Source organism: Onychomys torridus, chromosome 18 (genome assembly GCF_903995425.1).
Source record: "Onychomys torridus chromosome 18, mOncTor1.1, whole genome shotgun sequence".
Lineage (NCBI taxonomy): Eukaryota > Metazoa > Chordata > Mammalia > Rodentia > Cricetidae > Onychomys > Onychomys torridus.
The window spans coordinates 44541418-44568352 of record NC_050460.1 but is presented as its reverse complement, the minus strand read 5'-3'; the positions used below and the strand labels follow the sequence as shown (position 1 = coordinate 44568352).

Below are 26935 nucleotides of genomic sequence, written 5' to 3'. Positions count from 1 at the left end.
CAAATCTGCTTGTGGCCCATGGGCCCTTCCCTGTGGCTTTGGCTTTTAGCTCCTGGAGTTTCTTCTGCTTTTTACTTTGTTGTTTTAGATCTTGTTTTGGTTTTGTTTTTAAATTTTTACTTATTTTATGTGTATGGGTATTCTGCTTGTATGTCTGTATCATGTGCTTGTCTGCTGTCCCAGAGGCCGGAAGAGGGTGTCAGATCCCCTGGGACTAGAATTACAGACTGACAGTTATGAGGCACCATGTGGGTACTGGGAATTGAACCCGGGTCCTCTGGAAGAGCAGTCAGTGCTCTTGACTGCTGAGCCCTCTCTCCAGCCCTGTGCACTTGGGTTTATGCCGTGTCTACTCAGAAATCTCATTTGCTCTTGCAGGCTGGTCATCTTCTGCCCTATGAGTTGCGTTTCCTTGAACGGGTTTGTCTTCCTGTCATGTTTTGCAGATGTCCAGGTGTGATCTGAAAAGGGCTGGGCATTAACTTCTTCCTAAGCATCCCTTCTCTTCTAGTGAGTGACAGGTCTGGTGGCATTCTTTAGGAAGCTGCTGAACACTGGCTTCATTTGTGATTACTCCCATGAAGACACAGCAGACACTGTCATGGTCTCAGAGTCTGGAAGTTTCTGCCTTGGTTTCCCCTGTGTGGACATTGTTCCCACACATTATTGTGCAGTCAGCTAAGTGTCATTTGCTTAGACTGATCTGTGCTAAGAACAGTTTAATTTTGGACTTACATCACAAGAAACACAGTGTAGACGTCATGATGTATTATTTGTTTGTTCATTTATTGAGACAGGGCCTCTGTGTGGCCCAGCTAGCCTGGAACTGATTAGGTAAACCAGTCTGCTCTCAGCTCATAGATGTCTGCCTGCCTGTGCTGTTGAGTGCTAGCACTAACGTGCTCCACCTACTTAGTCAGTAGCAGAGTTTGGACGTTCCTGACGCCTAGAATCCTGTGAATGGGACTGGTTCCTTCTCATGGCTTATGGATGTGTTTTACTGACTGGATGGAAAAGGCTACACACATTTTCTTTTCCTCAGGGACCATGGGATGAGATGAAGTAGGAGTTTTAGGAGGGGTCCCCCGCCTTGAGAAGACTTCAGTCAGGTGATGATTTTGGTGGGCCCAGTGTAAGGAGGCCCGCCCTCCTTTCCTGTGACCCCTAGTTTGCCTCCGTTGTCAGAGTGATCACCAGGGTGCTTGTGAAAATACATCCTTGGCCTTTCACCTTGAGGGAAGGGAGAGCCAGAGTGAGAACCCAGGGCCTGTGCACTGCCACTGCTCGCTGGGGCCAGGGCTGTTTCCAGACAAATCCCCAGATGTCCCTGTGCTCTGGTGCCAGGCTGCCTGTGTTTGAATTTCTGTTCCACCAAGTACCAGTGGGGCTCTGGGACTCGACTCCTGTAAAATGGAGAATGTGGCCATTGCTGTAGGAATTATTGCTGCAAAGCACCTGGTAAACTCCACGTGTCTGCTAACTAGGAAGGTTTCATTGGGCTGTCTGGACCACCTGTCAAGCTCAGTACCTAAAGAAGAGCAGATGTTGCTTTGGGCTTAGACGAGGCCACACGGGTTAAAGCAGAGCTCTATGGAAGTGGACAAGTGTGTACAGAGAACTCCACTTCCTGTGTTGAGGTGCTGTTACAACAGTGAGAACCCTCACATATGTCCTTAACAAAGTCCACAACTTGACACCAGACATTTTAGACTAGCTACAGAGCTTTAATAAGGGTGAAACATACCCGGGGTTAGTTGTGAGAAAATGGCAAGCCCACCCAATTAGTTTATCTTGGTACTGTAAACTGAAGGGTCTGTCTAGATGACTCTGGATACATGTAATCCTTAGATGAGAGATGGTGTGCCATATAACAGGGACAGCCCAGTGTCCTCTGCCTCCGTGAGATTGCACAGGTTGCCTGCCTGCCTCACAGACAAATGGAGACTGCAGAGACCTCTGCTGTAGTGTTTTCCTTGTGCCCACTGCCCACCCTTACCTCGGATCCCAGCCTGGAGTGGATGACCTCAGTTGGTGCCACAGGCATTTGAGAGGGAATTAAGGTGACAGTATCCTTCCTGGACAGGCAGCCTGCCCAGGATGTTGTCCGAGGCCATTTCTGAATTCCAGCAGTTGTGCGTTTTGGGGACTGAGCAGAAACTGAAGGTTAACCTTTTGTTTGCTTATGAGATAAGCAAAGGAGATAAAAGTCGTGGTTTGGGGGTAAACAGACTGAAAGGGTCGAGGTTTCCCCATCCGGGAGGTAGCTATGTCTGTCAGTGGAAAGTGTGTGATCGTTTAATCCAGCCTGGCCTAAGCCAGACTTTGCGGTGGTTTCTGAAGAGGCAACTGTGGAAGGTTCCTGCCCAGGCAGTGGTCAGCCGTTGTTTGGATGGGTAAGACTGTGCAGAAGAAAAGCAGACAGAGCTATGGCTAAAAGCGGACCAGAGTGACAGCTTGTCCGGAGATCACCTGGCCAGTGGTGGACACGGCTCTGGGGTGGCCACCGCCATCGAGTCGGTCAGCTGTTAACTTTACAGTGAATTTCCTTAGTGTTGGGGAGAGCAGAATCAGGGGATTGTTTTCCAGGGAAGCCTGTTCCCTTCTGGGAAGGGTCCATTGAAGTCCTGCACTGTGTTAATTTGGGGCTAGCTACAACTCAACCCAGCAGAGTCTTAGTTACCAGATAAGTATTGCGCTGAGGAAGAGGGACTTGTGCTGGGCCCTGGAATCGAACTTCTGGGGCTGCTTCCTGGCTGAAGCATTTACAAGTGTGATTTCGAGTGAGTCACTTAGTTCAGGGCCACCTTTGTCATCTAGAAGATGGCACTAATGAAGTCTCCCCCCCCACCCCACCCCATGCCTGGCAGCGGCCTTTAATGCTGGTCTTACTGGATCCACTAGCCAGCGAGTGACTAGGAGGGGTGCAAAGGTCTTTGTTCTCACATCCTGTGTGATGAGGGAGGTGGGTAAGGAAGCAGTGTCTCAAGACAGCAGCACACCCTTCCCACCATGACTTCAGTGTCTCTCTGCAGCAGCACCTCCAGTGAGGCCTGGTGGCTTCCATTCTCTTAACACCCCCGCCGCCCACTCAGCCCCAAGTTACTCCCTGTGAAATAAAGGCTGTCTGGCTTACCGCTGTCGAGTATTGACTGTTTTTCATTAACCAAGCTAAGGGCTTATCTTCCACGGTAGAGGAATGATCTCAGTATTTTTGGAATCTGCAGGACCAGGACACTGATCAGTCTCAATTGAGAAGGTGCCTCAGAGGGACCGGGAGGGTGCAGTTCTGTTGCCCTGCTGAAGAAAAGAGAGGAACCCTGGGACTGGAATTCATCTGCAGAGCAGCTCCACTGCTTAAAGTTGGCCGTGTTCTGTCCCCCAACTCCTCACAAGATTTCCCTCGGCAGAGTGGGCTTGAAGCACTGGCGTGAGAGTGTTGCTTGGCAACAAGATTTTGTGGTGCCCGTTTCTCAAATAGCCAACCCATCAATCCCCAACCTCTTCCTCGCCTGGCCCGCAGCTCCCACCAGAGCCTCCTGTTAGACAGTTGAGTGTGAGGCGGAGGGAGGGACCAGAGACGGGCGAAGTTTAATCATTGAACCGAGCAGCTGGGAGTATTTAGTTCGAGCACCCAGCTCCCAGCCTGAACGAGAGGTGTGCAGCACTCCACAGAGGGAGAGCAGCGACTGTAGGGAAATTTCTGCCCGCCTCAGGAACAACCAAACCCGGAAACATGTTTGCAGTACACTTGATGGCATTTTACTTCAGCAAGCTGAAGGAGGATCAGATCAAGAAGGTAAGGACTGAGGTGTCTGGCCGTCTACACTGGCAGACTCAACTGATTCCCTCTCAACATCAAAAGGGATTAAGGTGCTGGGAGTAGGGTAGTGGTTGGGTACTTACCTAGCTTGTGTGAAGTCCCGGGTTCAAGCCCCAGTATGGAAAGAAACTATTTAAGAGACCTTATTAGAAAAGCTACCGGGAGCCAATCGCAGTGAAGGTCTCAGAGGGAGAGGTAGCACATTTTCCTGTCCCGAGTCCTGCCTTTCAGTCAGAAGTTCTTGGCAAATGTGGGACATGGAAGTCTTTAGAAAGCTCAAAGAACTTTATGCCCAATTCAGGGCCATTTAGGGGTGAGGCCACAATGGAGGTGAGTCATCTGTAAAGAATCAGAACTTTCAAAGTGCACCTGATTATTCATCTGTTTGAAATCACATAAAATTAAAGGCACCAAGAGGAATGTGAGTTTTCTTTATTTTGAGACAGGTTCTCATTATATAGCTCACGCTGGTCTTAGACTACTGCCTCAGCCTCCCAAGTACCTGGAATTACAAGGTCACGCCACTAGGCGTGGCTGGGATGTAAATTAATATACAGCTGTAATTTTTTTTTTAGCATGCACTGTTGGCCAGTGGTGTCCTATGAATGGTGTGGATTTTTGGCTACTTTGCCCCAGGTACCAGTCTACAAAATCAAGATGGGCTGTATTGACTGATGAAATCAGGACTCCCTCCTGACGGCTAAAATGAGCCTGGCCTGTTTCACTGCTCACTCACTGGCTGCTGACAACGGCCAGGAGAAGGCATGTAGCATCTCGGTTGAGAGATAGCGGTCCACCAGGCAGCCGGACTCAGCCAGGGTCATCCAGGCATTAAAAGTGAAGTGAGGATCAAGCTGAAATTGACAGAGGCCTCTTGGAGCCTTCAAAATGCTTTATGAAATGTGGGAGAGGGAGTGTGGTCCCTTGTAGCCCTCCTGTGCTCTGACTGCATTCCCAGGAGAGCCAGCGGCCAGCCGGAGAGTTGAAACTCCTCCGTTTTAACAGTTATTTTATTCTGTCCTTTGTTGACCGGATCTGCAGAGCCCTCTGCTGACTGCTTGAGAGGTGTAAAGCCCTCTGCCGCCCTGCCTCAGAGCTCACTTTAGCTTCTCCCTGTGTGGCCGAGATGCCACCCCTGAGGGAATCTTGGAAACTTTGGAATCTTTACTTCATTTCCTTGGCTCCTTATGGTGGCTGGCCTTCTGTTCTAGCCTGGGATAAGTCCGGAGCAACTTATCTGTCCACCAACCCAAGCACAGGCTCCACTGATGTATACCAGACCCTTCTGGAAGAAGGACCAGCCTTGGTCAATTCCTGGGTTGAGTTCCTTCCCTCGCCATGGAAAGCAAGAAAGAAATCCCAGGAAGCCACCCTAAGCAAGGACCCAGCAGGTCCCTTGGCTTGTGGGTAGGCTGGTTTGTCGTTGGCTTGTCACAGCTTGGAGGACATTCCTCCACAGGTCAAAAACAGTTTCCACAAGGCAAAGGGCATCATCAGAGTTGTAATTCTCCCAGTGCTTCCTGCCCGACAGTGTGCACACTTCCTGCTTGGAGTTGACAAGGTCCTGGGATGTGCTTGCCTGTAAAGATGACTCGTCAGACCCTCGAACCATGTTTGGAAATCTCAGAAGGACATTAAGACAAAAAGAAGGCCACTGTCTGACCTTGATTTGTAGTTCAATATATTGACATATTTGACCTATTGATAATGCTGGATTGGACCTTGTCACTGACCCACAGATGGTTTATTCATTCATAAGGACAGTACGGATTGGGCTTTCAATGAGTGTGTGTGTGTGTGTGTGTGTGTGTGTGTGTGTGTGTGTGTATTTACAGTTTAGTAAGTCAACATTGCAAAAATGTGGAGATGTTAACTTGAATGTCACCTTGAATTTCTTTAAGTCCCAAGCCTTCCCTTGTGCTCTGTAGGCAGCCTTGTGCTCTGCTCACGGTGTGTGCTTTTACAGTTAGGTTGGCGGGGATTGTGCATCGGCTCGGACTGCCTCCTGTACACACTTCTCTGTCATCTTCGTGATCACCTTTCGGTGTCTTCCTCGTCGTTTGTTAAGTAGATGTGCACTATAACATTTCACTTTTCCCTCTTGTCCGCTATTTGGAAACTTTCAAAAACATTCCACAATTAAAACATTGCTATATGAAAACAAGAATATTCAGGGTCTCCCTTGAAATTGCTTCTGATTTAACCCAACATATAAACCAAGTTCCCTCAGTGGAAAAAATCGCTACAACGAACAGTGGCATATATTGATTATTTTCCCTATTTGGGGTAAATTTCTGAGAATGAATTTTCAGAAGTAAAAACATTAGGCCCAAGTGTGGAGCCCGTTTATGATTCAATTCATAGCATGAGACCTTTGGACTGAGTGCTCGTTCCGGCCCCTCAGGCCCTTTCCTTCTATAACTGAGAAGGCTAGAGCCTCAAGGCTGGTCGTCCGCTCTCTAACGCTGGTCACGTCTCCCAGTCCCTGTTGGTCGGAAGTCTGAGGAAGCGGCTTGGGCTCCTGTCACTTGTGCCTGGGACATGTGTCCTGTTTACAGGCCCGGATCACCCGTCAGAACTGAAGACGGTGCTTTTTCTTTTTTGTCCCAACATTATGCCTCACCTCCCTCCTCGCTACTGCTTTTAGGAAGATACAAAGAATAAACAAGAACCCGCTAAGTTGACATTCTTTCTCCCCCAAAGAGCGCCAGTGACTGAAGGTGCTCATGATTGACAGCTTACCCTTGCCCCGCCCCCAACCTTCTGGGAAGGGCCATCTGTGGCCGTCTGGAGAAGCTCTTTGTGCTTAGGCTGAGCAGTGGGTTCAGGGCTCTATCTGGGGTTTTGGCAGGACAATAAAGGACCAAGTTGAGTTCCCTCATAGGTCGATCCATCCTTCCTCTGCCCCAGTTACTTGGATCATGTCCTTTCTACCCAGTTTTCTCCATTTGTACAAGTTGGTGCCAACCAATTAGTCATCATCAGCCGAAGGGGAAGCCCTAACGAAGCGTGACCTGGTTACATCCTATCTTCTCAAATCTGCTGAAAGCTCAATTGTCCTCTTTTTGTTGGTGGGTCTCTGATAGTTTTCCGGCCTCTCTCTGCCTCTCTGTGGAGCCAGGGAGGGCAATACTCCAGTTCTGCTGTTCTATAGGGCTCTGACCCTTGCCTTCCTCATCTCCGCTAGGGATGGAAATTTGACCTTATCTAGACATCTTAAAGGGTCATGGAGGTTTGATGGGGTGACATGCACAACACTTTGAAGAATGCATGTTCTCTGACTTGGTGTTCTCCTTCTCGGAGTGTGTCTGGAATCAGGCCTCCTTGGGACCTGGATGCGATGAGAAGGTACCCAGTAAAATGTAACAAGCTATTTCCTCCTGCCTATCTATAATCCACTCCCATGAGCCTGAGAATGATGACAGTATGTCATCAGCAATTGACTAAGACACTCCACTGTCATTCCTAATGTGACATGTTACCATCAAGGGCACTGAACACACCATGGTGATTTTTATAACTTCTGGTATTTGGGGCAGTGGTCCTCAATCCTGGCTAAATGACATCTCATTTCCAATAACAAGTTGACAGGACTTGGTTTTTGTGCTTTGAGGTATGTGTAGCCCAGGCTGACCTTGAAGTCCCGATATAGCCAAGGATGACCTTGAGCTCCTGATTCTCCAACTCTACCTCCTATGTGCTGGAATTACAGATATGTGCCACCATGCCAGGCTTTGATATGGCTTTAAAAATTAAATTTATAAGCTGGGTGGTGGTGGTGCAAGCCTTTAGTCCCAGCACTCAAGAGGCAGAGCCAGGCAGATCTCTGTGAGTTCAAGACCAGCCTGGTCTACAGAGCAAGATCCAGGATAGGCACCAAAAATACACGGAGAAACAAAACAAAACAAACAAACAAACAAATAAATAAATAAATACTTCTAATTAGTGAGCCTCCATCTCAAAAAGCAAAACAACTCTTCATCTGCATTAGGACAGCATCACTACACTACCTCATTTAAATAGAAATTTAGAGAAAGATTGCAGTTGTTGATCAAACCTCATTCTAACTTCCTGTCAGCCAATAAGCAAAGACAAACGTGTTTGGATATATCGGTTGGATGGAGGAAAGCTTCCATGGTCAGCCAAGCATGGTAACACATACCTGTAATTCCAGTCAGGAGGCAGTCAAGAGGATCACTAGTTTGAGGCCAGCCTGGGCAACTTAGCAATTTCTAGGCTACCCTGCTTTACATGGCTGCATAGTAAGACCCTGTCTCAAAACAAAAACAAACAAACAACAACAGAGAGAGAGAGAGAGAGAGAGAGAGAGAGAGAGAGAGAGAGAGAGAAGTGTAGGAACCTGAGATTCGAGGCATAGCTAACCTGAGATTCGAGGCATAGCTAATCTTCCTAGCGGAGAGACAGTGGTACATGGTGAGAGCCCTGATTGGGATTAGACGCTTATGCACCATCCCCCACCAACTGTTAACGGGGAACCACTTCTTCCACAGTTTGACCTTCAGAGGACTCGATCTGCCCTGTCTTAGTCTCCCATTCCGTTCTCCCACCTCCCTACCTTGTCCCCAGCTGATGAAGTGCAGTAAGGAACCTCAGGAGCGCCCATGACAAACTTGTCCCCAGAGTCAAGAGTTCACGGCCTCAGCTGGGAGGGCAAGCACCCCCAGGAGCCAACCCTGCGTCTGTTCCAGGTGGACAGATTCCTGTACCACATGCGGCTCTCAGACGAGACCCTCGTGGACATCATGACCCGGTTCCAGGCTGAGATGGAGAAAGGCCTGGGGAAGGATACCAACCCCACCGCATCAGTGAAGATGCTGCCCACGTTCGTCAGGGCCATTCCAGATGGCTCAGGTGAGTGGGGCTCAGGGTGACCGGGACTCATCCTAGCTCCTAAGCTGATAGATAACCTCTTGCTTGCCCCCATCCCTTCCCAATTTCCCCTCTTCTCTCTGCCTCAGTCCTGCCAACTGAACACTTTTGGGGTCCACAGGCAGAGGCCCCTGGATTTCCCTCTGCCCACTGTGACCCTGCTCATTCTGTCTGCTCCCCTGCTGCAGAGTCCCCCATTCTTACCCCTGTGAGTGGCACCCTAATTTTCCAGATGCAGCCCGAGATCAATCACTGCCTCTCTCTAGGAAGTGTCCCCACACTGGGGTAGGGGCTTGTCAGAACCCTTGTCACAGTTGTGGGTGACAGTCTCCAGAAGCCAGGGCTTAGCTACCACATTGTTCTGAGCACTTACCAAATACTTGCCCTGGCACAACGTGTTGAATGAATGGTATGTGGCCTTCTCTCCTAGGTCTCTAGATTCCAGGCTAGAAATAGTAAGTAGTGAAAGGGAATGTGTGGTGAAGTAATACGAAGTGGCCATCCAAGAATCTGGGCTCCAGGCCCAGCTCTGTTACACCGTAGTGACTTCAATCTGTGCTCAGGCTTGTTTCCTTATCTGTCAGAGAGTTAGCCTATCCACATGCTGGGCTGGGTACCAAACCCTGGGCCTCGGCCATGCTGGACAAGTCTCTATCACTGAGCCACGTTCTCAGCTCCTATGAATTGGGTCTCTGTTGCTCTTATGTTCACGGGGATGAGCCCAGGAACTCTGATGTAGTCTACACAGACTCAGATGATGGATGGTCCCAGCAGTCTCCACTAGGTTCCATGTTTGCCTGAGCATAAGATCTGCCCACCTGTGGCAGCTCCTAAACATGGTCCCCGAAGACTCTGGTAACATTCCTACAGATTTTGTGGATTAATGTCATACATGTTCTGCCATAGCTCACCAAGTCAGGAGTTTGAAATGGGGTCTCACTGGACTAAATGCAAATTGTCAGCAGGACTGTGTTCCTCCTGGAGACTCTGGTGTGTGTGGGGGTTAAGGCAGGACTCTATTTCCTTACCTTTTCCAGCTTCTAGAAGCACCCACATTCCTTGCCCTGTGCTCCTTTCCATCCTCAAGGCCAACAGCGTGCCTTCAGATCTTTCTCTGCCTCCTCTTCCATATCTGAAGGTCCTGTGATTACACCAGGCCACTGAGATAATCCAGGCTAATCTCTCAATGTAAAGGTCAGCTGATGATGACGATTCTGATTGTGCCTGTAACCTACAACCTTAATTCCCTTTGCCGTGTGCCCTAACATAGGCCTATGACCCAGAGAATAGGATGTGGACTTGGCGGGGTGTGGGGTGGGTAAGGGAGAGACACTATTTTCCAATCACTGGAGCCAAGCGCTCCCTGGAAGGATCCATGAGCTCCTACCCAGCTCTCCATCTTCGGCCATAAGAGTAAAAAGAAGTGCCGTCTTCTCTTGAACACACAGTGCTGTCGTGGAACACTGGGGTCTCTCTATCATACGATCCTCTTAGAACACCATGGGGTGACTGCTCTCGCTAGGTCTGACTGGGAGGCAAGAGGCTCCCCCAGATTCAGGATGTCAGTGCTCAGAGGAAGGCTCAAAGACTGAAGCTTGCGGCCTGCTTAGGGGACCTCGGTTGGGTTAGCAGGATTCTGGGGGCAATGCTTGGGTCAGAGTAGCTTGTCTTGCTAGGTGAGAGGCCCAAGAGACAGCGATAGGGGAGGCACTGTATGCATCCTTTCCTGCAGGTAGGTGCTTGTGGCCAGTATACAAACTACCTAGGGCAGCGGTTCTCAACCTTCCTAATGCTGTGACCCTTTAACACAGCTCCTCATGCTGTGGTGACCCCCAACCATAAAATTACTTTCCTTGCTACTTCATAACTGTGGTTTTGCTACCGTTAGGCATCATAATGTAAATATCTGTGTTTTCCAATGGTCTTAGGCGACCCCTGTGAAAGGGTCATTGGACTCCCAAGGGGGTGGCTACCCATAGGTTGAGAACCACTGACGTAGAGGGCCATAGGATTTGAAGCGTCAGAACCCTACTTTGAAATCTGGGCCCTGCCTCTGACAGTAGAAGAGAGTGCTGTGGGGACTGTGGTCCTTGACGGGTCATCCTGGGTCACCTGAGTCACAGGGTGTGTGTGGGTGGTGAGGAGCACCAGGGCTAAGTCCTCCTACCCTGTGCTGGGTGTGGCTCAGAGCAGGGGAAAGTGGCCTTCGGGAGGCTGGTGGCTGTGAGGCTGCCTCAGAAAGCCGAGAGATGAGACTCAAGTCCTCCAGCATTCTTCCCTTCAACCTGGGAGGCGCACACCCTGCGTCACTGTCCTCTGATGACCTCTGGTTACATGGCACAGCGCCATGCCATTCTGTGTCTTTTAGGTCCGGGGGCCCAGAATCTCTAATAATCAGATGCCCTTGGTAAATGCTAGGGCTACTGTTCTGTGGTCCACATCAGGAGAGTTAGAGCATCATCGCACCAATTTGCAGGTTGTCAGCAGAAGGGACTGTCTGCTTCCCCCTGAAGGACTGAGTCTTTAAGTTTGCTGAATTGAACACAACAGACAGCCGCAGGAGAAAGCCTGTGGTTTCATCAATGTGCCCATGTATGCAGGAGCCATGGGCCACACAGAACTCAAGAGGGCTAACTGGCTGTGACTTAAAACCCCCCTTGGAGGGGACAGGGAAATTGTCAGGGTAGTAAACGATTTGGTGGGCATGAATGACCACAAAAAGCAGGTGCAAGCGTAGGCTGGCGTGTCTTTAGAGGCTGGTGTTTGATTTTCAGTCTCTAATGTTGTGGTTTGAGTTTAGTCTTTCTTGGTTGGTGACATCTCAGTAGGAGGGAAGCAATCAAGTATGTGCCTCTTTGGCAGATCTGAAGGAGAGGTGGGGTGAGGGCCAGGAATCATGGGAAGGCCTTGGCCCGAGGTGGCCCTCACCCTCTTCTCTGTGGCTTCTGCTTCCTCTCCAGCCACCCAGACAGTGCAAGGGACACACCCATTTCGGGACTGTAAAGGTGTGATCCTTGGAGCCTATGAAGCAGGCTCTCTCCTTGGCCTCTGCCTCCACCCTTTCTTGGGGTTCAGGGTGAGTCCTAAAGCCCTGATGTGCTCACTCAGACCAGGTTGACGGCCCGCAGGGCTGCAGGACCCAGGTTTCATACTTGCCAAGGCATAAGATCCTAGTGCACCCGAGCAATTCCTAGACATGGTTCCTAAGCTTCCTCTGGGGAATATGGGTCTCCAGAAATCTATGTATGTGGCCACAGGGTACTCTTAGGGGACACCGTATAGGAAATGGGAAAGTAGCTGAGTCACAGGCTCTAACAGTGATGGAGGGAAGGGAACCCCGTTTCTGAGGACCTCCCTGTCTTAGGAGGCTATTTTCTTTTGTGCGCGCGCGCGCGCGCGCGCGTGTGTGTGTGTGTGTGTGTGTGTGTGTGTGTGTGTGTGTGTGTGTGTAGGGAGGTCACAGGTTGCTGCTATCAGCTGATTTCCTCTACTGCTTCTCTACCTTCCCTCTCACTGAACCTAGAGCTCACTGACTGGCTAGATGGATGGCCACTAGACCTCGGGGGTCCTCTAGCCTCTGCCTCCCCAGCGATGGGATTGCAGACATGCGCCACTGTGCCCGGCTTTTCACATGGCTGCCGGGGACCAAACTCAGGTCCTAGTGTTTGTGCAGCAAACATTGCTTTACCGACTGAGGCCTCTCTGCAGCCCCACGGAGGGAAGCTGTTCTATTCAAGGCCTCTCTTACCCCGTTCTCCTGCTCTGCCTGGGCAGGGCCTCCCTCCCCCAGGGTCCAGGAAGTCATCCCTCAGGGCTTAGAGTCACACCACGTGGAAGGGTCATAGCACATGGTTTCCATGAAATGACATCTTGAGTGAGCAAGGTGTTTGCACAGCGATAAGGGTGTGTGATGCAGGGCAAAGGGAGGAACTAACCAGTTCTCAGCTTGCCACCTCCCATCTCTGCAGCAGGGCCACCCGCCTCTGGCTGGAGACCTTTTTCCCAAATTCTCATCGGGTTTGGCCTTCCCCTCTTTAAACTCTCTCTGTGGCTCACTGTCACCTTATGTGACTCACTGTCACCTTCTGTGACTCACTGCCCCACTACTCCCTTTAGCTCCCCACCCATCTCCCCTCCCCTCACTCACCTACCCCACCTCCATCCCTGCACACATGCTCCTCCTGCCTGGCTGCCTCTTCACACTTCTCTTTGTCTTAGCTCCCTGGGGAACTGGCTGCCAGCTCTCACCTCTCCTGTGATTCCCAAACAGAGCATTTTTCCTATCTAGCATGTTACTTCTGATAAACTCCCCAGGGTGCTCACACCCTGTCCTCTGGCCTCCTGGCCCCTGACACTGATAGGCAGTAGGTGTTCTGTGAATGGTGTGGATGGCATCCACACCAGTACTACACACCCAGCGAATAGGATTATGTGCCTGGATTCCTTGGCCCAGTAATAGACCTTAAACTGTTCCCCCGGGCTCCTTTCAGTGCTAATCAAAGGAGATCGTCTCTAGATGTTTTCTGAAATGAAAATCCAGCTGCCTGGATCTATAAATGATTGACATCTTGGCCAGCTGGAGGCGTGTTTAGAAATGCAGAGTTGCAGGCCCGCCCCTCCACAGTTCACGGCTGCTTGTAAGCTAGGTTCCCAGAGAGGTACTTATGTGACAGCTTGCACAGCACTGTTCTGGATGGCTAAGCCTCCGCCTTTAACCCTTGGATTGCCAGAATAGAGAAACCTCTGGAGCAAAGTCCAGATGTGTTTGTTGTGCAAGGACATGGGGACTGAGAAGCAGGTACACCGGATTTCATGGAAACCCTAAAGCAGGGACCTTTGGGGACTCAGCTTGAGGGGCCTGGACCTGTGAGCTTCCTCCCAGTGTCTTCTGCTTTTGCTGTCTGCTGGAGATGTTCTTCTGCATTAGCGCTCACGGTTCACTAGGAGTGACAGACTGTCCAGCTGACCCTTGAAATACAGGCAGCTGAGGCTGCCACTGTCTGACATCAAACACCGCCATTTACAGGCACGGGATTTCTCTTCGATGTGTACACCTGGTATAGAAACCACTCTGCAGGTGTGGATAGTTCTGTATCCACACTTCGTATGTTAGGAGATGGCTGACAGCGAAGGTACCAGCGAGGGTCCTGTGAGGTGTCATCAGGGTGGGGTGCCTCCCCAAAACACGCATCATTCTGTATCTTCCTTTGAAGCATCCTTCTTGGGCCAGGCTGGGTGCTGGACCATCAGCTCCTGTTGGAGAGATTATGCCCCCCCACCCCGCCCTGATTAAGTATCTTTGGTACCCCAATGTCTATCATCTGGTCCCTGCTGCCCTCCCCTCACAGAGTGTTTCCCTCTGTGGATTGAGACTTGTGTGAGGCTAGCCTCTCTGTACTACACTCCTCTCTTCCTCCTGCCTTTATCGGAGTTTCCCGTGTGATTGGCACAACAGCTCTCTTCCTAGATACAGCGTGCTGGAATAAGCCCGACGCCCAAGGCTCATTCCCCAGACCCCGTCCGAAAGTGGGTTCCCCATGTGCCTCTTCCCAGTGAGCTTGCTCATTCTCTCCGGCATGAACAAGTGGAGCAGGGTGGGGCTCACACCCCGGCTCTGCCCCCTCCTGCACGGTGCAGACTGAAGACCCCACTCCCCAACCCTCAGCGAAGCGGAATAATGACACTACTGCATGGGGGTTGTGAGTTTGGACAGCACCTGCTTTATGTCCGGCTTGTATCACAGGAGAGACCTGTACCGAATGGTGACTGTTTTGGTTTCTCAATAGAAAACGGGGAATTCCTTTCCCTGGATCTTGGAGGATCCAAGTTTCGGGTCTTGAAGGTGCAAGTCTCTCAAGAGGGAAAGCAGAATGTCCAAATGGAGAGTCAGTTCTACCCAACGCCTAATGAGATCATCCGCGGCAACGGCACGGAGGTACCTACAGGCAGGAGGGGCAGGCCTGGGTACCGGCCCCGGAGGCGGCGCCCTAAGCGCCCTAAGCGCGTGCTTATTTATGTTCTCTCCTGCAGCTCTTTGACTACGTGGCCGACTGCCTGGCAGATTTCATGAAAACCAAAGATCTGACGCATAAGAAGTTGCCTCTGGGCTTTACCTTTTCTTTTCCCTGCAGACAGACTAAGTTGGAGGAGGTAAGGCTGGAGGGTTGGGGCACGTGGATACGTGCAAGGGAGCAGCATGCAATTCTGATCTGTGGGTCTTTCTCTCCGCTTTTTGCTTGTGTGTGTGTGTGTGTGTGTGTGTGTGTGTGTGAGAGAGAGAGAGAGAGAGAGAGAGAGAGAGAGAGAGAGAGAGAGCTGAGTGATATAGGGCCTTGATTTTATGCTTTACTGTACACAGCATGAAGGGGCAGAATGCTCTCAGGAGGGCTTGCTGGGCCCTGTCGTCACAGGTCTGCGGTGGGCCCCAAGGGCATATCTCTAGGGTTTCAGGAGATGTAGTGCTGGCCTCAGAGTCACAGCCATCTGCCCGCCTCTGCTTCTAGCACCTAAAACGGAAAAGCCATTTCATCTCTCTGGTGAAGCCAAGAAGCCTTCCAACCAAGGCAGAAGTTGGTGGCAGTGGCCACGCGGTGGCAGTGTGTTACAGAAAACAACTTTGGAGCTGATCACGGGTTCAGAGGTCTGACTGGAGACCCAGAGATATTTCCTGTCTCTATGTCTTTGTCCATAACTGAGAGGACTGGAAAGGGGGTGTCTAGAGTCTGTGAGCTTGGGCTTAGCTGCTCCCGACTGGGTGAATGGACTTGGGCCATTCTGTTCACCTCCAAGTTCTCTTCTCATCTGAAAACAAAACAAAACAAAACCCTGCAATTACAGACGAAAAATGCCATTTGTAAATAATTGAGCATTCATTCAACTTGAGAACCATGTTTCCAAGTAGAAATTAAGTTCTCCGGGGGAGCTGGAGAGATGGCTCAGAGGTTAAATGCATTGGCTGCTCTTCCAGAGGTCCTGAGTTCAATTCCTGGCAACCACATGGTGGCTCACAACCATCTGTAATGAGATCTGGTACCCTCTTTTGATGTGCAGGCATACATATATAAAGAAATAAAGAAATCTAAAAAAAATTGAAAGAAATTAGGTTCCCCCAGGAAGTTATTATAAGGTAACACCATGTCAGTTCTTTGGGGACCTACAAATCATGCAAATCAAGCATTCTACACATACTGCAAATACCCTACCTCGGGATATTTTGAGAGGAATTATCTCCCTATGCAGTCTGAGGTGGGGGGGGTAGGGGGGGAATGGGTGGTAGTTCTGTGATACAAACAAAAAACCTGAGGCTCCAGTGTCCTATGAATCAGAGTTCTGACTCTTCAGCAACTGTGCTTCCTGGGACTGAGACAACAGGGGTGAGAAAGGCTGTCTCAATTACTAAAATATTGCCCCCGAGGCAACATTAAAACAATCTCTCAGCTATTTGAACTTCCTCTAGTGATCAGATGGCCAAACACCCTAATGGTCGTGCTGGAACTTTTATCCAATAACTGATGGAAGTGGATGTAGAGATCCTCAGCCAGGCCAATTGGTGAGAAAGAGGAGGGACTGTAAGAGTGTGAATTGTTGAGACCAAGATTGGAAAAGCCCAGGGACAAATAGCCAATCGAATGGAAGCACATGAATGCTGTGGAGCCCCCAGCTGGAGCAGGCCCTCTGGATAAGTGAGACAGTTGAATAGCTTGAATTGTTTGGGAGGCATCCAGGCTGTGGGACCCAGACCTGTCCTTAGTGCATGAGCTGGCTGTTTGGAACCTTGGGCTTACACAGGGACACTTTGCTCAGCCTGGAAGGAGGGGACTGGACCTGCCTGGACTGAATCCACCAGGTTGAATTGAGTCTTGGCCCTGGAGGAGATGGGAGTGGAGGGGAGGGGCTGGGAGAAGGTGGGGGCGGGAGCAGGATGGGGGGAGGACAGGGGAACCCATGGCTGATGTGTAAAATTAAAACACAAATATAATAAATTAAAAAAAAATGCTTACCATCCAAACAAAAACAAAAACAAAAACAAAATAATCTCTCTACAAGATACGCCATCAACCCAAGTGTCTCTCAGCTGATGAGTAGATAAGGAAAGGCACCCGTGTACAGGGCGCTACTGCTCCTTAGCCACCAAAAGGATGGCATGCTGTCACTTGTGAGAATGTGGAGGAACATTAAAGTCAGTGACACAGGCCAGGCACAGGAGGACAAACTACGTGCGTCTCACTTGTTTTGAAATCTAGATAAATCTCACCACAAAAGCCCCAGAGCTGTTTGTAGTGGCTATGCCGATTACCCTGACTGGATCATGCGCCGGAGGCCCTCTCTATACCCCACAAATCATGCAATTATTATGCATCGATTAGAAACAAAATGAAATCCAAAAGAACCGGAGTGATTGAGCTTGGAGAAGAGAACCCACGGGGACTCGGGGCACTCGGTGCCTGTGGCAGTCCAGCCTGAACACCCCTTTCCTGAACACCCCCTTCCATTAACCTAAACATCCTCACAGGGCTACCTGCTTTCGTGGACCAAGAAGTTCAAGGCTCGAGGAGTTCAGGACACAGACGTCGTGGGCCGCCTTGCCAAGGCCATGAAAAAGCACAAGGTGAGGGATTCACTTGGGTGCGGAGCCTCCCGGTCCTTAACTCCTGGGCTTGGCCTGCCTGGAAGGAGAAGTGGGTGGGGCTGGGGCTGGGGCCTTGTAGTGAGGATGAGCACAGTTTAGACGGGCCTTCTGGAGAACCACAGAGAGACAGCCTTTTATTTCCTGGGTCCCCAGTCCCCACAGCCCTTCAGGAGAACTTGTGCTGTCTCTGTGTTTGAGCCCCACCTTCCCTCTTTGGGTTGGGATGTAGTGGTGGTAAAACACACATGGGCCTTGGGGGCAGTTCCTAGTTTTCCTAGCCAACCAACCAACCAAACAACCAACCAACCAACCAACCAAACAACCAACCAACCAAACAACCAACCAACCAACCAACCAACCAACCAACCAACCAACCAACCAACCAACCAAACAACCAACCAACCAAACAACCAGCCAACCAAGCAACCAAGCAACCAACCAACCAACCAACCAAACAACCAACCAACCAACCAACCAACCAACCAACCAACCAACCAACCAACCAACCAAATACACAAATACCAATGAACCCAGAGAATGCTCTTTCTGGCTTTGCTCTCCCTTCTGCTCCCTCCTCCTACTTTTTGACGATATTTTACAATTATTTCCATAGCATCCAAAGTAAGCACTTAAAGAATCCCAAAGGAAACACTTAGAACCTAAACTGCCTGCTGCCTGGTGAGAAGAATATTGTTCTTGGTGTTATTGGCTGAGCTGGTGAATGGTGTGCCACTCTGAATTAGGATCCCCAGCCCCAGAGGGACAGTTAGGATGTGTCACCTTCTAGGCCCTTCTTCTCGCTTTAAAACAGGCCTCCAGACCTGGGGGAACCTGTAATGACTGGAGCTGACTGGACAGAACAGGAACCCCATGTAGGACAGATAAGTTTTCCACTGTGTCCCCAGGGGTAGATATCAGGGGCTGTCCCTATAGTCCTCGTTTACAGAAGTCATTCCCTTCAATGCAGGAGCACAGGCTCCTCCCCTAGACCCTGAGCCTTGACAAAATCTGTTTCTTGCAGGCAGCATCTAGTGATGTTCACTGTTCTGGGGTGTGTGTATAGAGGGATCAAAGCTTCCTAATGCTGATACCCTTGAGGCCTTGTATTCATCAGGACCTGGACGTGGACATCCTGGCCTTGGTTAATGACACTGTGGGGACCATGATGACTTGTGCTTATGATGATCCCAGCTGTGAAGTCGGCGTTATCATTGGTAACTCAATGGACTTGTTTTTTTTGGAGGTGGGAGAGGGGGCTAGTTTGGGGCTGAGTTTGAGTAAAATCTAAATAAATATGAAGGGTGTTGCTACTTTTCAGGAGAAGCAACACAGGGAGATAGGGAACCTACCATCTCTGTCCATCCTTCCTCCGTCCATCCATCCATCCATCCATCCATCCATCCATCCATCCATCCATCCATCCATCCATCTATACATCCATCTTCCCTCTGTCCATTCATCCATTCATCCATCCTCCCTCTGTTCATCCATCCATCTATTCATACATACATCTTCCCTGTCCATCTATCCATCCATCCTCCCTTCTTCTCTCCCTCCTTCCCTTCATCCTCCATCCATCTATCCTCCACCATCTTCCTTCCACCCATCCGTTCTCCCTCCCCCCATCTCCATCCCCTGCCCCCTCCTTCCCAGTCTTGCCTCTTCATGCTGTGGTGTGCTGGGCCTGTGCTTGGTGCTGGCTCACAGTAAAGCTCCTGTACTCTCCTGTGCATGCTGAGAAGCTTGTCTTGAGCTGGACATAATAGTTCTCACCTGTAATCTCAGCCCTCATGGACTGGACACAGAAAGATTGCTATGACTTTGATGCTAGCCTGGGCTACTTAGTGAGTTTCAGGCTAGCCTGGGTTTAAGAGTGAGTTCCTGTTTCAATTGGGCTGCACCTGTGAGACTACTTCCCAGGACAAGGGTAGAAGTAAATAACCTGTCCAGAGGCCACTGAACTGTTGGAAGAGGCGTAAAGGGGGCCTGAGCCAGGACAGTTAGATGCTGCCGAGGCATCCAGCAGCTGGGGGAGCCTGTGAGGAGGCAGTTGGAGGCAGAATGCATTCAAGTAATATTTTGAGACAAGGCTTCATCTGTAGACTAGGCTGGCCTTGAACTCATGATCCTCCTGTCTGAATGACAGGTGTGTGTGTGCACATGTGCATGCACACACATGCATGTGCCACCATGATGCCCCCTTGTTCATCCAGGCATCAGCACCGGGGAGTCCCTACTCACTCAGCCCCTCTCTGTCCTGGGGAAGGTTTCTGGTTGTGACCAGTCAGCTCCCACAGTAAATCTGTCCTCTAGGTCATAACCACAGTTCTTATGCAGTCCACAGTTGCTCCTAAGTTGCTATCAATAGCCACTTTTCTGCTTCCTGTTTCTCTGCCAGTGTGTGTGTGTGGGTGTTTCTGATTTCCCAAAAGAGGATCCTTGGCCTGACTTTCCAAAGGAGGGGGGGGGGTCCTGTCTACCTGAGCAGCTTGAAGCACCTCACAATTCTTCCAGGACACCCCCCCCCCCCCCACCCCACTTTACCCCCACCCCACCCCGCTTCACATCATGGCAGGCCTTGCCCGTCACAGTATCCCCTGCTGATGTCCCCTCTGTCTGTCTTGGTGACTCTGTTTGGGACCACAGATTGAGTTCTAAGCCTGAGCATTGTTCCACACTTGTCTGCGAAAAGCCTTCTCTAAAGATGTTATAGTCTACATTTTTATATGCCTCGTTTCTTTATATTAACACTTAAAATACCCAGACCAGGGTATCAGCCAGGGAAAGCACCGTTGATTGAGTGGAGGGATGAAACGTCAAAGCAGCTTTACTGGGGCATAAAATTTCTCTTGCTCCAGGTATGGAATTTAATGATTTTTCATAAATTCTCAGAGCTGTGTAAGCACTCCGCTCATTCTAACTTTAAAACATTTTCACTATCCCGAAAGTGTCCAAAAAAGGTACTGTTCCCCAGTACTTGGTGTGTGTGTTTCCCTGGAGTGATTTTGTTCTCAGCAATGGAGTCTGGCTTTCTTAGGGGACATTGACTATCAAAGGTCAGATGCACCACTGCTGAGACCCATTGCTAGAGTCATGAGGGAACAGTGTGAGCAGACCTGAGAGATGGCCCTGCCCTTGAGAACATGGAGGGGACCTGAGTTCCATTTCCAGCACCCACACTGGATGGCTCACACATCTATAACTCCAGTTTCAGGAGATCTGACACTATTCTGGACTCCACAGCCACCTGTATGCACACATGTACATACCCACCCCCATAACTAAAGAAGTTTAAAGACGGTTTTGGTTTCAAATGGAGAGGAATGAGGGAGCTTAGGGAAAGCATGAGGATTTACCTCGCTTACCTGGCTTACCCTCTCTTCCCTGGTATGCTTTTTTTTTTTTTTTTAAAGCATCGGTGCATATTCACAAGGGATGGCTTCACAACCCCCTCTGCTCATAGCCACACACCATCATGACCTGAGGTGTGTGGGCTCCACCTGCAGACCTCACCTGTGGACCTCATTTCCCATGAGCTCAGGCTTGCCAGAGTGGTTTCCTCCATGAGTCCAGTGGGGCAGAGTCAAAGTACCCTGTGTGCATTTTTCAGTACTCAGGGTAGTTGAGTCTCCCTGGCTTACCCAGCCTGGTGCCCTTCTCTCTTTGTGTGTTCTCTCTGACCCCATGTCCAGGAACAGGCACCAACGCATGTTACATGGAGGACATGAGCAACATTGACCTCGTGGAAGGGGACGAGGGAAGGATGTGCATCAACACAGAGTGGGGGGCCTTCGGGGACGATGGGGCTTTGGAGGACATTCGCACAGAGTTTGACAGAGAGCTGGACCTTGGTTCACTCAACCCTGGGAAGCAACTGTGAGTGCCCTTTTGTTCATCCAGGCATCAGCACCAGGGAGTCCCTGCTCGCTCAGCCCCTCTCTGTCCTGGGGAAGGTTTCTAGTTGTGACAAGTCTGTCCAGAGTTCTGGCGTATGCATATGCAGCCAAGGCTCTATTGATAAGGTTTTGAACCAAATTGTTGTTAGTTGTTTTTGTGCTTTTGGCTCTTGGATCTTTGGCTCTTTGAGGGGCCCTCCACCGGGCTCCCAAATAAATCACACGCCAAGGCTTATTCTTACTTATAAATGCCTGGCCTTAGCTTGGCTTATTTCTTGCCAGCTTTCCTTAACTTAAATTATCCCATCTATCTTTTGCCTCTGTGCTTTTCCTGTTCTCTTACTTCTGTAAATCTTACTCTTACTCCGTGGCTGGCTGTGTAGCTGGGTGACTGGCCCCTGAACTCCTCCTCCTTCTCTGGCTACTTCTTTTCTCTCCCAGATTTCTCCTTCTATATAATCTCTCTGCCAGTCCTTTTTTCTGCCTTGCTGTTGGCCGTTCAGCTCTTTATTAGACCATCAGGTGTTTTAGACAGGCACAGTAACACAGCGTCACAGAGTTAAACAAATGCAACATAAAGAAAAAGAACGCACCTTAAAATAATATTCTAGAGTTGGGGATTTAGCTCAGTGGTAGAGCGCTTGCCTAGCAAGCACAAGGCCCTGGGTTCAATCCTCAGCTCAAAAAAAAAAAAATTCTATAACACCAAATGGCATGTTTCTGCCCTCTTAAAGTATGTAGGCGAATGGACACAGAGGAAGACCAGGGCCTGCCCCACCCCCGACATCCTTAAGGGCCTCATTTCACGGCAGCCACTGTGCCTACTGTGCAGCCACACCCTTTTTGAGCTTCAGCCATGGCCTGCAGAACAGCTGCTCTGGCATCTTCTGCAGCTCTTGGCTATGTGTTGGGCTTCCTCAAGGCTCAGTACACAGCTGGCTTTGAGGTCCTTTCTCCACACAGTGCCTTACACATCTTTTGCAGCTCATTGCCCTGGCTATGCCTGATCCCTGCACACACCGATTTCCCTGTAACTGAGCTGTTACAAGCCAAGGCAGTAGTGCTCACTAGACTATCGTTTTTCATTTATATCTGCTTCATGTAAAAGAAATTCCCCTCCCTTAAATCAAACCTGAATTTCACTTGCTTGCCCTCTATTTCTTCAACATTCTAAGATGATTTTTTTAAAATTAGTTTGTGTGTGTGTGTGTGTGTGTGTGTGTGTGTGTGTGTGTGTGACATGTGTAGGTGTGAATGCAGGTGCCCACAGAGGCCAGAAGATGGCATTGGGCCCCCCTCCCCCAGAGCTGGAGCTACAGGAGGTTATGAGCTGGCTGAGGAGATAATTCAGGTCCTTTGGAAGAGCAGCAAATGTTCTTAAGCACTGAGCCGTCTCTCCAGCCCCAGTGGTCTAAGACACTTTACATTGCAGTCTGCAAGGCTGGTTACGGAAGAGGTAGTCCTGGATTTTGTGTCTTACTATATGTGAAGACTGAGAATTATATAGGGAAACAATTAGCAATTGTCTGGTATAGAGATTCGGAGTAGCGGGGAGGGCCGCTTTCTGGGGTCTTCCACCCTTGTCATGGTGGACCTTCTCTGGGCCTCTCCAAGCTTGACGTCAGTCAGCTTCCTGTCACTGTAACTAATGCCTGAGTTAGTCAGCTTGTGAAGGTTCGCCTGGCTCACAGGTTTGGAGCTTCTAGCCCATGACCAGCTGGCCCCACTGCTTTTGAACCTGTGGCCAGGGAGCATGTTATGGTGGAAGTATGCAGTGGAGAAAAGCATACATGGGGAAATTTACCTCACAGATGGGTGTGACACAGACCGAGGGGAAGAGAGAGGGCTGGGGTCCCTCTCTCCCCTTCAAGGACATGCCCCTAATGGTGAGTGATCTTTAATGAGGTCCACATCATTAAGGTACCACCACCTCCTGCCAGTGCCATATAGGCCAAGGACCAAGCCTTTGACAAATTGGCCTCTAGTGGACACTCCAGGTTGAAATCCCAGCACCAGGTTCTCTGAGACGAAAGCTCAGTGTGAGAGTTGGAAGCATCAGTCTCTGCTCTGGCTTGTCATTCCGTGGCCGAATGAATTTAGGAAAGTAGCCGAGGTCAGCGACATTGTGGTTCCTCATGGCCAAAGCGGGAATGGCTCCCCACGGCCAGGGCTACTCCACATGCGTTGGCATTCGGGAACTAATGCTGCTTAGGTCGAGGCGTCGCCTCCACTGACCCGCTCATCTCTTTGCAGGTTTGAGAAGATGATCAGTGGCCTGTACATGGGAGAGCTGGTTAGGCTCATCTTACTAAAGATGGCCAAAGTCGGTCTCCTGTTTGGGGGCGCAAAGTCCTCCGCTCTCCATACAAAGGGCAAGATCGAAACACAGCACGTGGCTGCCATGGAGAAGTAAGCTGCTGGCTGGGGCGTTCCTCCTGCCTTGCTTCTGTGGAGGGCTGGGGTTGGTGGCCACAGCGCCATGTGCTCAGGAGACAGAGCGGCAGTAGGGACCAGACCTTCCTCCTTCGAAGGGAGTTCCAGTCCCGGGCATGGCTTCAGACAAGCTAGAGTTTCTGCATGACTCAATGTCACACTCTTGTGGGTTTCCTTAGCCAGGGGCTGTACCATCAGAAAGCTACCCTCTGGTCACACTTTTTTTTTCTCCTGCCTTCTTCTTCCCTTGAATAGTGACTAGTAATATTTTTAGGGTCACAGATCCCTTGGGGAATTAGAGTCAAGTGCTTAGTAAATGGTAGCTGATGTTGTTACCGGCTATCCTATGTTCTTGTGAGATAGCACACACAACCCCTGAGAACACACGTCCCAGGAGGATGCCCACGGCATGGAGAAGTGTGGGCCTCTCTTTCCTCTCCCCTGGCTAGGTATAAAGAAGGCCTGGCCAATACGAGGGAGATCCTGGTGAATTTGGGCCTGGACCCCTCCGAGTCAGACTGCATCGCCGTCCAGCACGTGTGCACCATTGTCTCTTTCCGCTCGGCCAATCTCTGTGCTGCTGCCCTGGCAGCCATCTTGACACGCCTCCGAGAGAATAAGAAGCTGGCCCGGCTCCGCACCACAGTGGGCATGGATGGAACCGTCTACAAAATACACCCTCAGTGAGTGCCACCCACCAGCCCGTACCCCACCTCTGGGTCTCCCCTGTTGCCAAGTCCTGGTGTTCCCTCAGGACTCTGTTGCACATCTGGGCAGCTAGAATCAACCCCTCTCTTACTAGTTCTAAGATTTCAAGGGGAAGACTGAGCAGAGCCTGCGTTTACCCTGCTGGCGGGGTGCTTTGGGGAATCAGTCTTAAAGAGATGAGCTGTTAGCTGGATGTGGTGTGCATATCAGTAATCCCAGAACTCAGAGGGGTTGGCCCGCAGTGGAGGAATGGAGAACTCCACTGTAAGGAGGCAGGAAGAGAGAAAGCTTGAGGCAGCCTGAGCTACACAGCAAGACCATCTCAAAAAAAAAAAATAATTTTTTTTCTAAGCAATTGCCTGATTGGAAGGGCCACTCATCTATCTATCCATTCATGTATACATTCATTAGTGTGTCCATTTATTACTCATCTCTCTTGTGTCCATTGGCCTGCTTGCCTATCTGTGTGTCTATTTATTTTCCTACTTACCTAGCTACCTTTCCTTCTTTTATTTATTTCTTTTAAATATTTGTTTATTATGTATACAGTGTTCTGCATGCATGTATCCCTGCAGGCCAGAAGAGGGCACTGGATCTCATTACAGATGGTTGTGAGCCACCATGTGGTTGCTGGGAATTGAACTCAGGACCTCTGGAAAAGCAGCCAGTGCTCTTAACTGCTGAGCCATCTTTCCAGCCAGCTACCTCCCCTTCTATCATCTACCTAGTCATCTTTCTCTCCACTATTTAGTTAATACTTACTGCTTGGTAAGACTGGGAAGTCAGAAAAACCTAGTTATTGATGAGGAAATCAGTGATGGCAGAGGTTGTTAGGAAGATGTGGGGAAATGAACATTTCCCAGGGGGCAGGATCCAGAGTAAAAGACCCTCTAGCTAACGGAGGCAGCTTTGGAAGCTGGGAGTGTGAGCCCTAGGGAGGGCTGAGCACGCAAGTCCTTCCTCTTCAAACAGAGGTGACATCTGTCACCACACTGTCCACGCCCTAGCTTCTGAAGTATCCTTTCTACCGCCCCCATTGCCATAGTTGGTCCCCACACTATCCAACAAGCAGGGCTGCCAGGGCCCATCGCCCACTAGCCCTGTGCCTGTTCCCACTGGCCGGACCCAGCTTTCACGACGGTTCAACGCTTGACTGTCACCTCCGCCTACCTTCAGGTACCCCAAACGCCTGCACAAGGTGGTGAGGAGACTGGTCCCCAACTGTGACGTCCGCTTCCTCCTATCAGAGAGTGGCAGCACCAAGGGGGCGGCCATGGTGACTGCAGTGGCTTCTCGGGTGCAGGCCCAGCGTAAGCAGATCGACAAGGTGCTGGCTCTGTTCCAGCTGACCCGGGAGCAACTCCTGGGTGTGCGGGACAAGATGCGGACTGAACTGGAGTACGGGCTGAAGAAACAGACTCACGCTCTGGCTACGGTGAAGATGCTCCCCACCTATGTCTACGGGGTGCCTGACGGCACTGGTAGGTTGGTGCAGTCGCCTGCTCTCCAGGGGTGTGCAGAGCTCCCCTCTACGCTCTGCAAGTGCAGTGTGTGGTAGAGCCTTGGGCGAGAAGCGGAGGCAGTTAGTAGAGGTTAGTTCCGGAGCTGCAAGACTTGGTTAAACCGTGTGTGTGTGTGTGTGTGTGTGTGTGTGTGTGTGTGTGTGTGTGTGTGGTGTGGGTATGTGTGTGGTGTGTGGTGTGTGTGTGTGGTATGTGTGTGTTGCGTGTTGTGTGTGTTTGGTGTGGGTGTGGTATATGTGTGTGTGGTTGTGTGTGTGTGTGGTGTGTAGTATGTGTGGTATGTGTGTGTTGTGTGTGTGTGTGTTGTGTGGTATGTGTATGTTGTGTGATATGTGTGTATTGTGTGGTGTGTGTGTGGTATGTGTGTGAGTGTGTGTGGTATGGGTGTGTTGTGTGTGTGTTGTGTGTATATAGTGTGTGTGGTATGTATGTGTGCTTGCATGTGTGTGTGTTGTGTATGTGATGTGTGGTATGTGTGTGTTGTGTGGTATGTGTGTGTTGTGTGGTATGTGTGTGTTGTGTGATGTGTGTGTGTATATTGTGTGGTATGTGTGTGTTGTGTGTGTGTGTGGTATGTGTATGTGGTATGTATGTGTGTGTGTGTGGTATGTGTGTGTGTGGTATGTGTGTGTGGTGTGTGTGTTCCTGGCGCAGGTGAGAACAGGAATGGACCTCATGCTGTGAGCCAGCAGAAGCCCCTAAGCTGCCCCTGAGCCTCCCTCTGGACGCTCGGGCTTGTGTGGGCCTTCCCGGCTTCCGCTGGCTGGTTTGGATTCTGGCATTGCTGCTCACTGTTTTCTGCCCTGCCTTCTCCAACTCCAGATCCTGCTACTCTTCTGTGCTCAGCGGAGGGAAACTGCTGAGCAGTGGAGTCTGTCCTCTGTGGTTGACTTGATTATGGGACTCTTGGGAGCCTCTGCTGGGAATAGGGGCCTTTGGTGTTTTTTTTTTTTTTTTTTTTTTTTTTTCTTTCTTTCTTTCTTTTTCTTTTTTTCTGAGACAGGGTTTCTCAGTGTAGCTTTGTGCCTTTCCTGGA

The 26935-nt window shown here is 50.2% G+C and overlaps 1 protein-coding gene across 3 annotated transcripts in view; it reads left to right on the top strand.

Annotated features, from left to right (window-relative positions):
• The first annotated feature begins 283 nt into the window (after positions 1-283).
• Hkdc1 (hexokinase domain containing 1) overlaps positions 284-26935 on the top strand; it is a 46027-nt gene continuing 19375 nt past the window's right edge. The window contains exons 1-10 of one of the 3 annotated variants that reach the window (XM_036168491.1): positions 284-424; positions 8530-8692; positions 14497-14645; positions 14741-14860; positions 17223-17318; positions 18454-18553; positions 21032-21215; positions 23489-23644; positions 24118-24351; positions 25553-25857. In XM_036168491.1, the coding sequence (XP_036024384.1) occupies positions 341-424; positions 8530-8692; positions 14497-14645; positions 14741-14860; positions 17223-17318; positions 18454-18553; positions 21032-21215; positions 23489-23644; positions 24118-24351; positions 25553-25857 (1591 nt within the window). In that variant the 5' untranslated portion in view covers positions 284-340. Of the gene's footprint in view, positions 425-3634; positions 3797-8529; positions 8693-14496; positions 14646-14740; positions 14861-17222; positions 17319-18453; positions 18554-21031; positions 21216-23488; positions 23645-24117; positions 24352-25552; positions 25858-26935 lie in introns of those variants that run through there. The other 2 variants (XM_036168492.1, XM_036168493.1) reach the window with 2 other exon arrangements.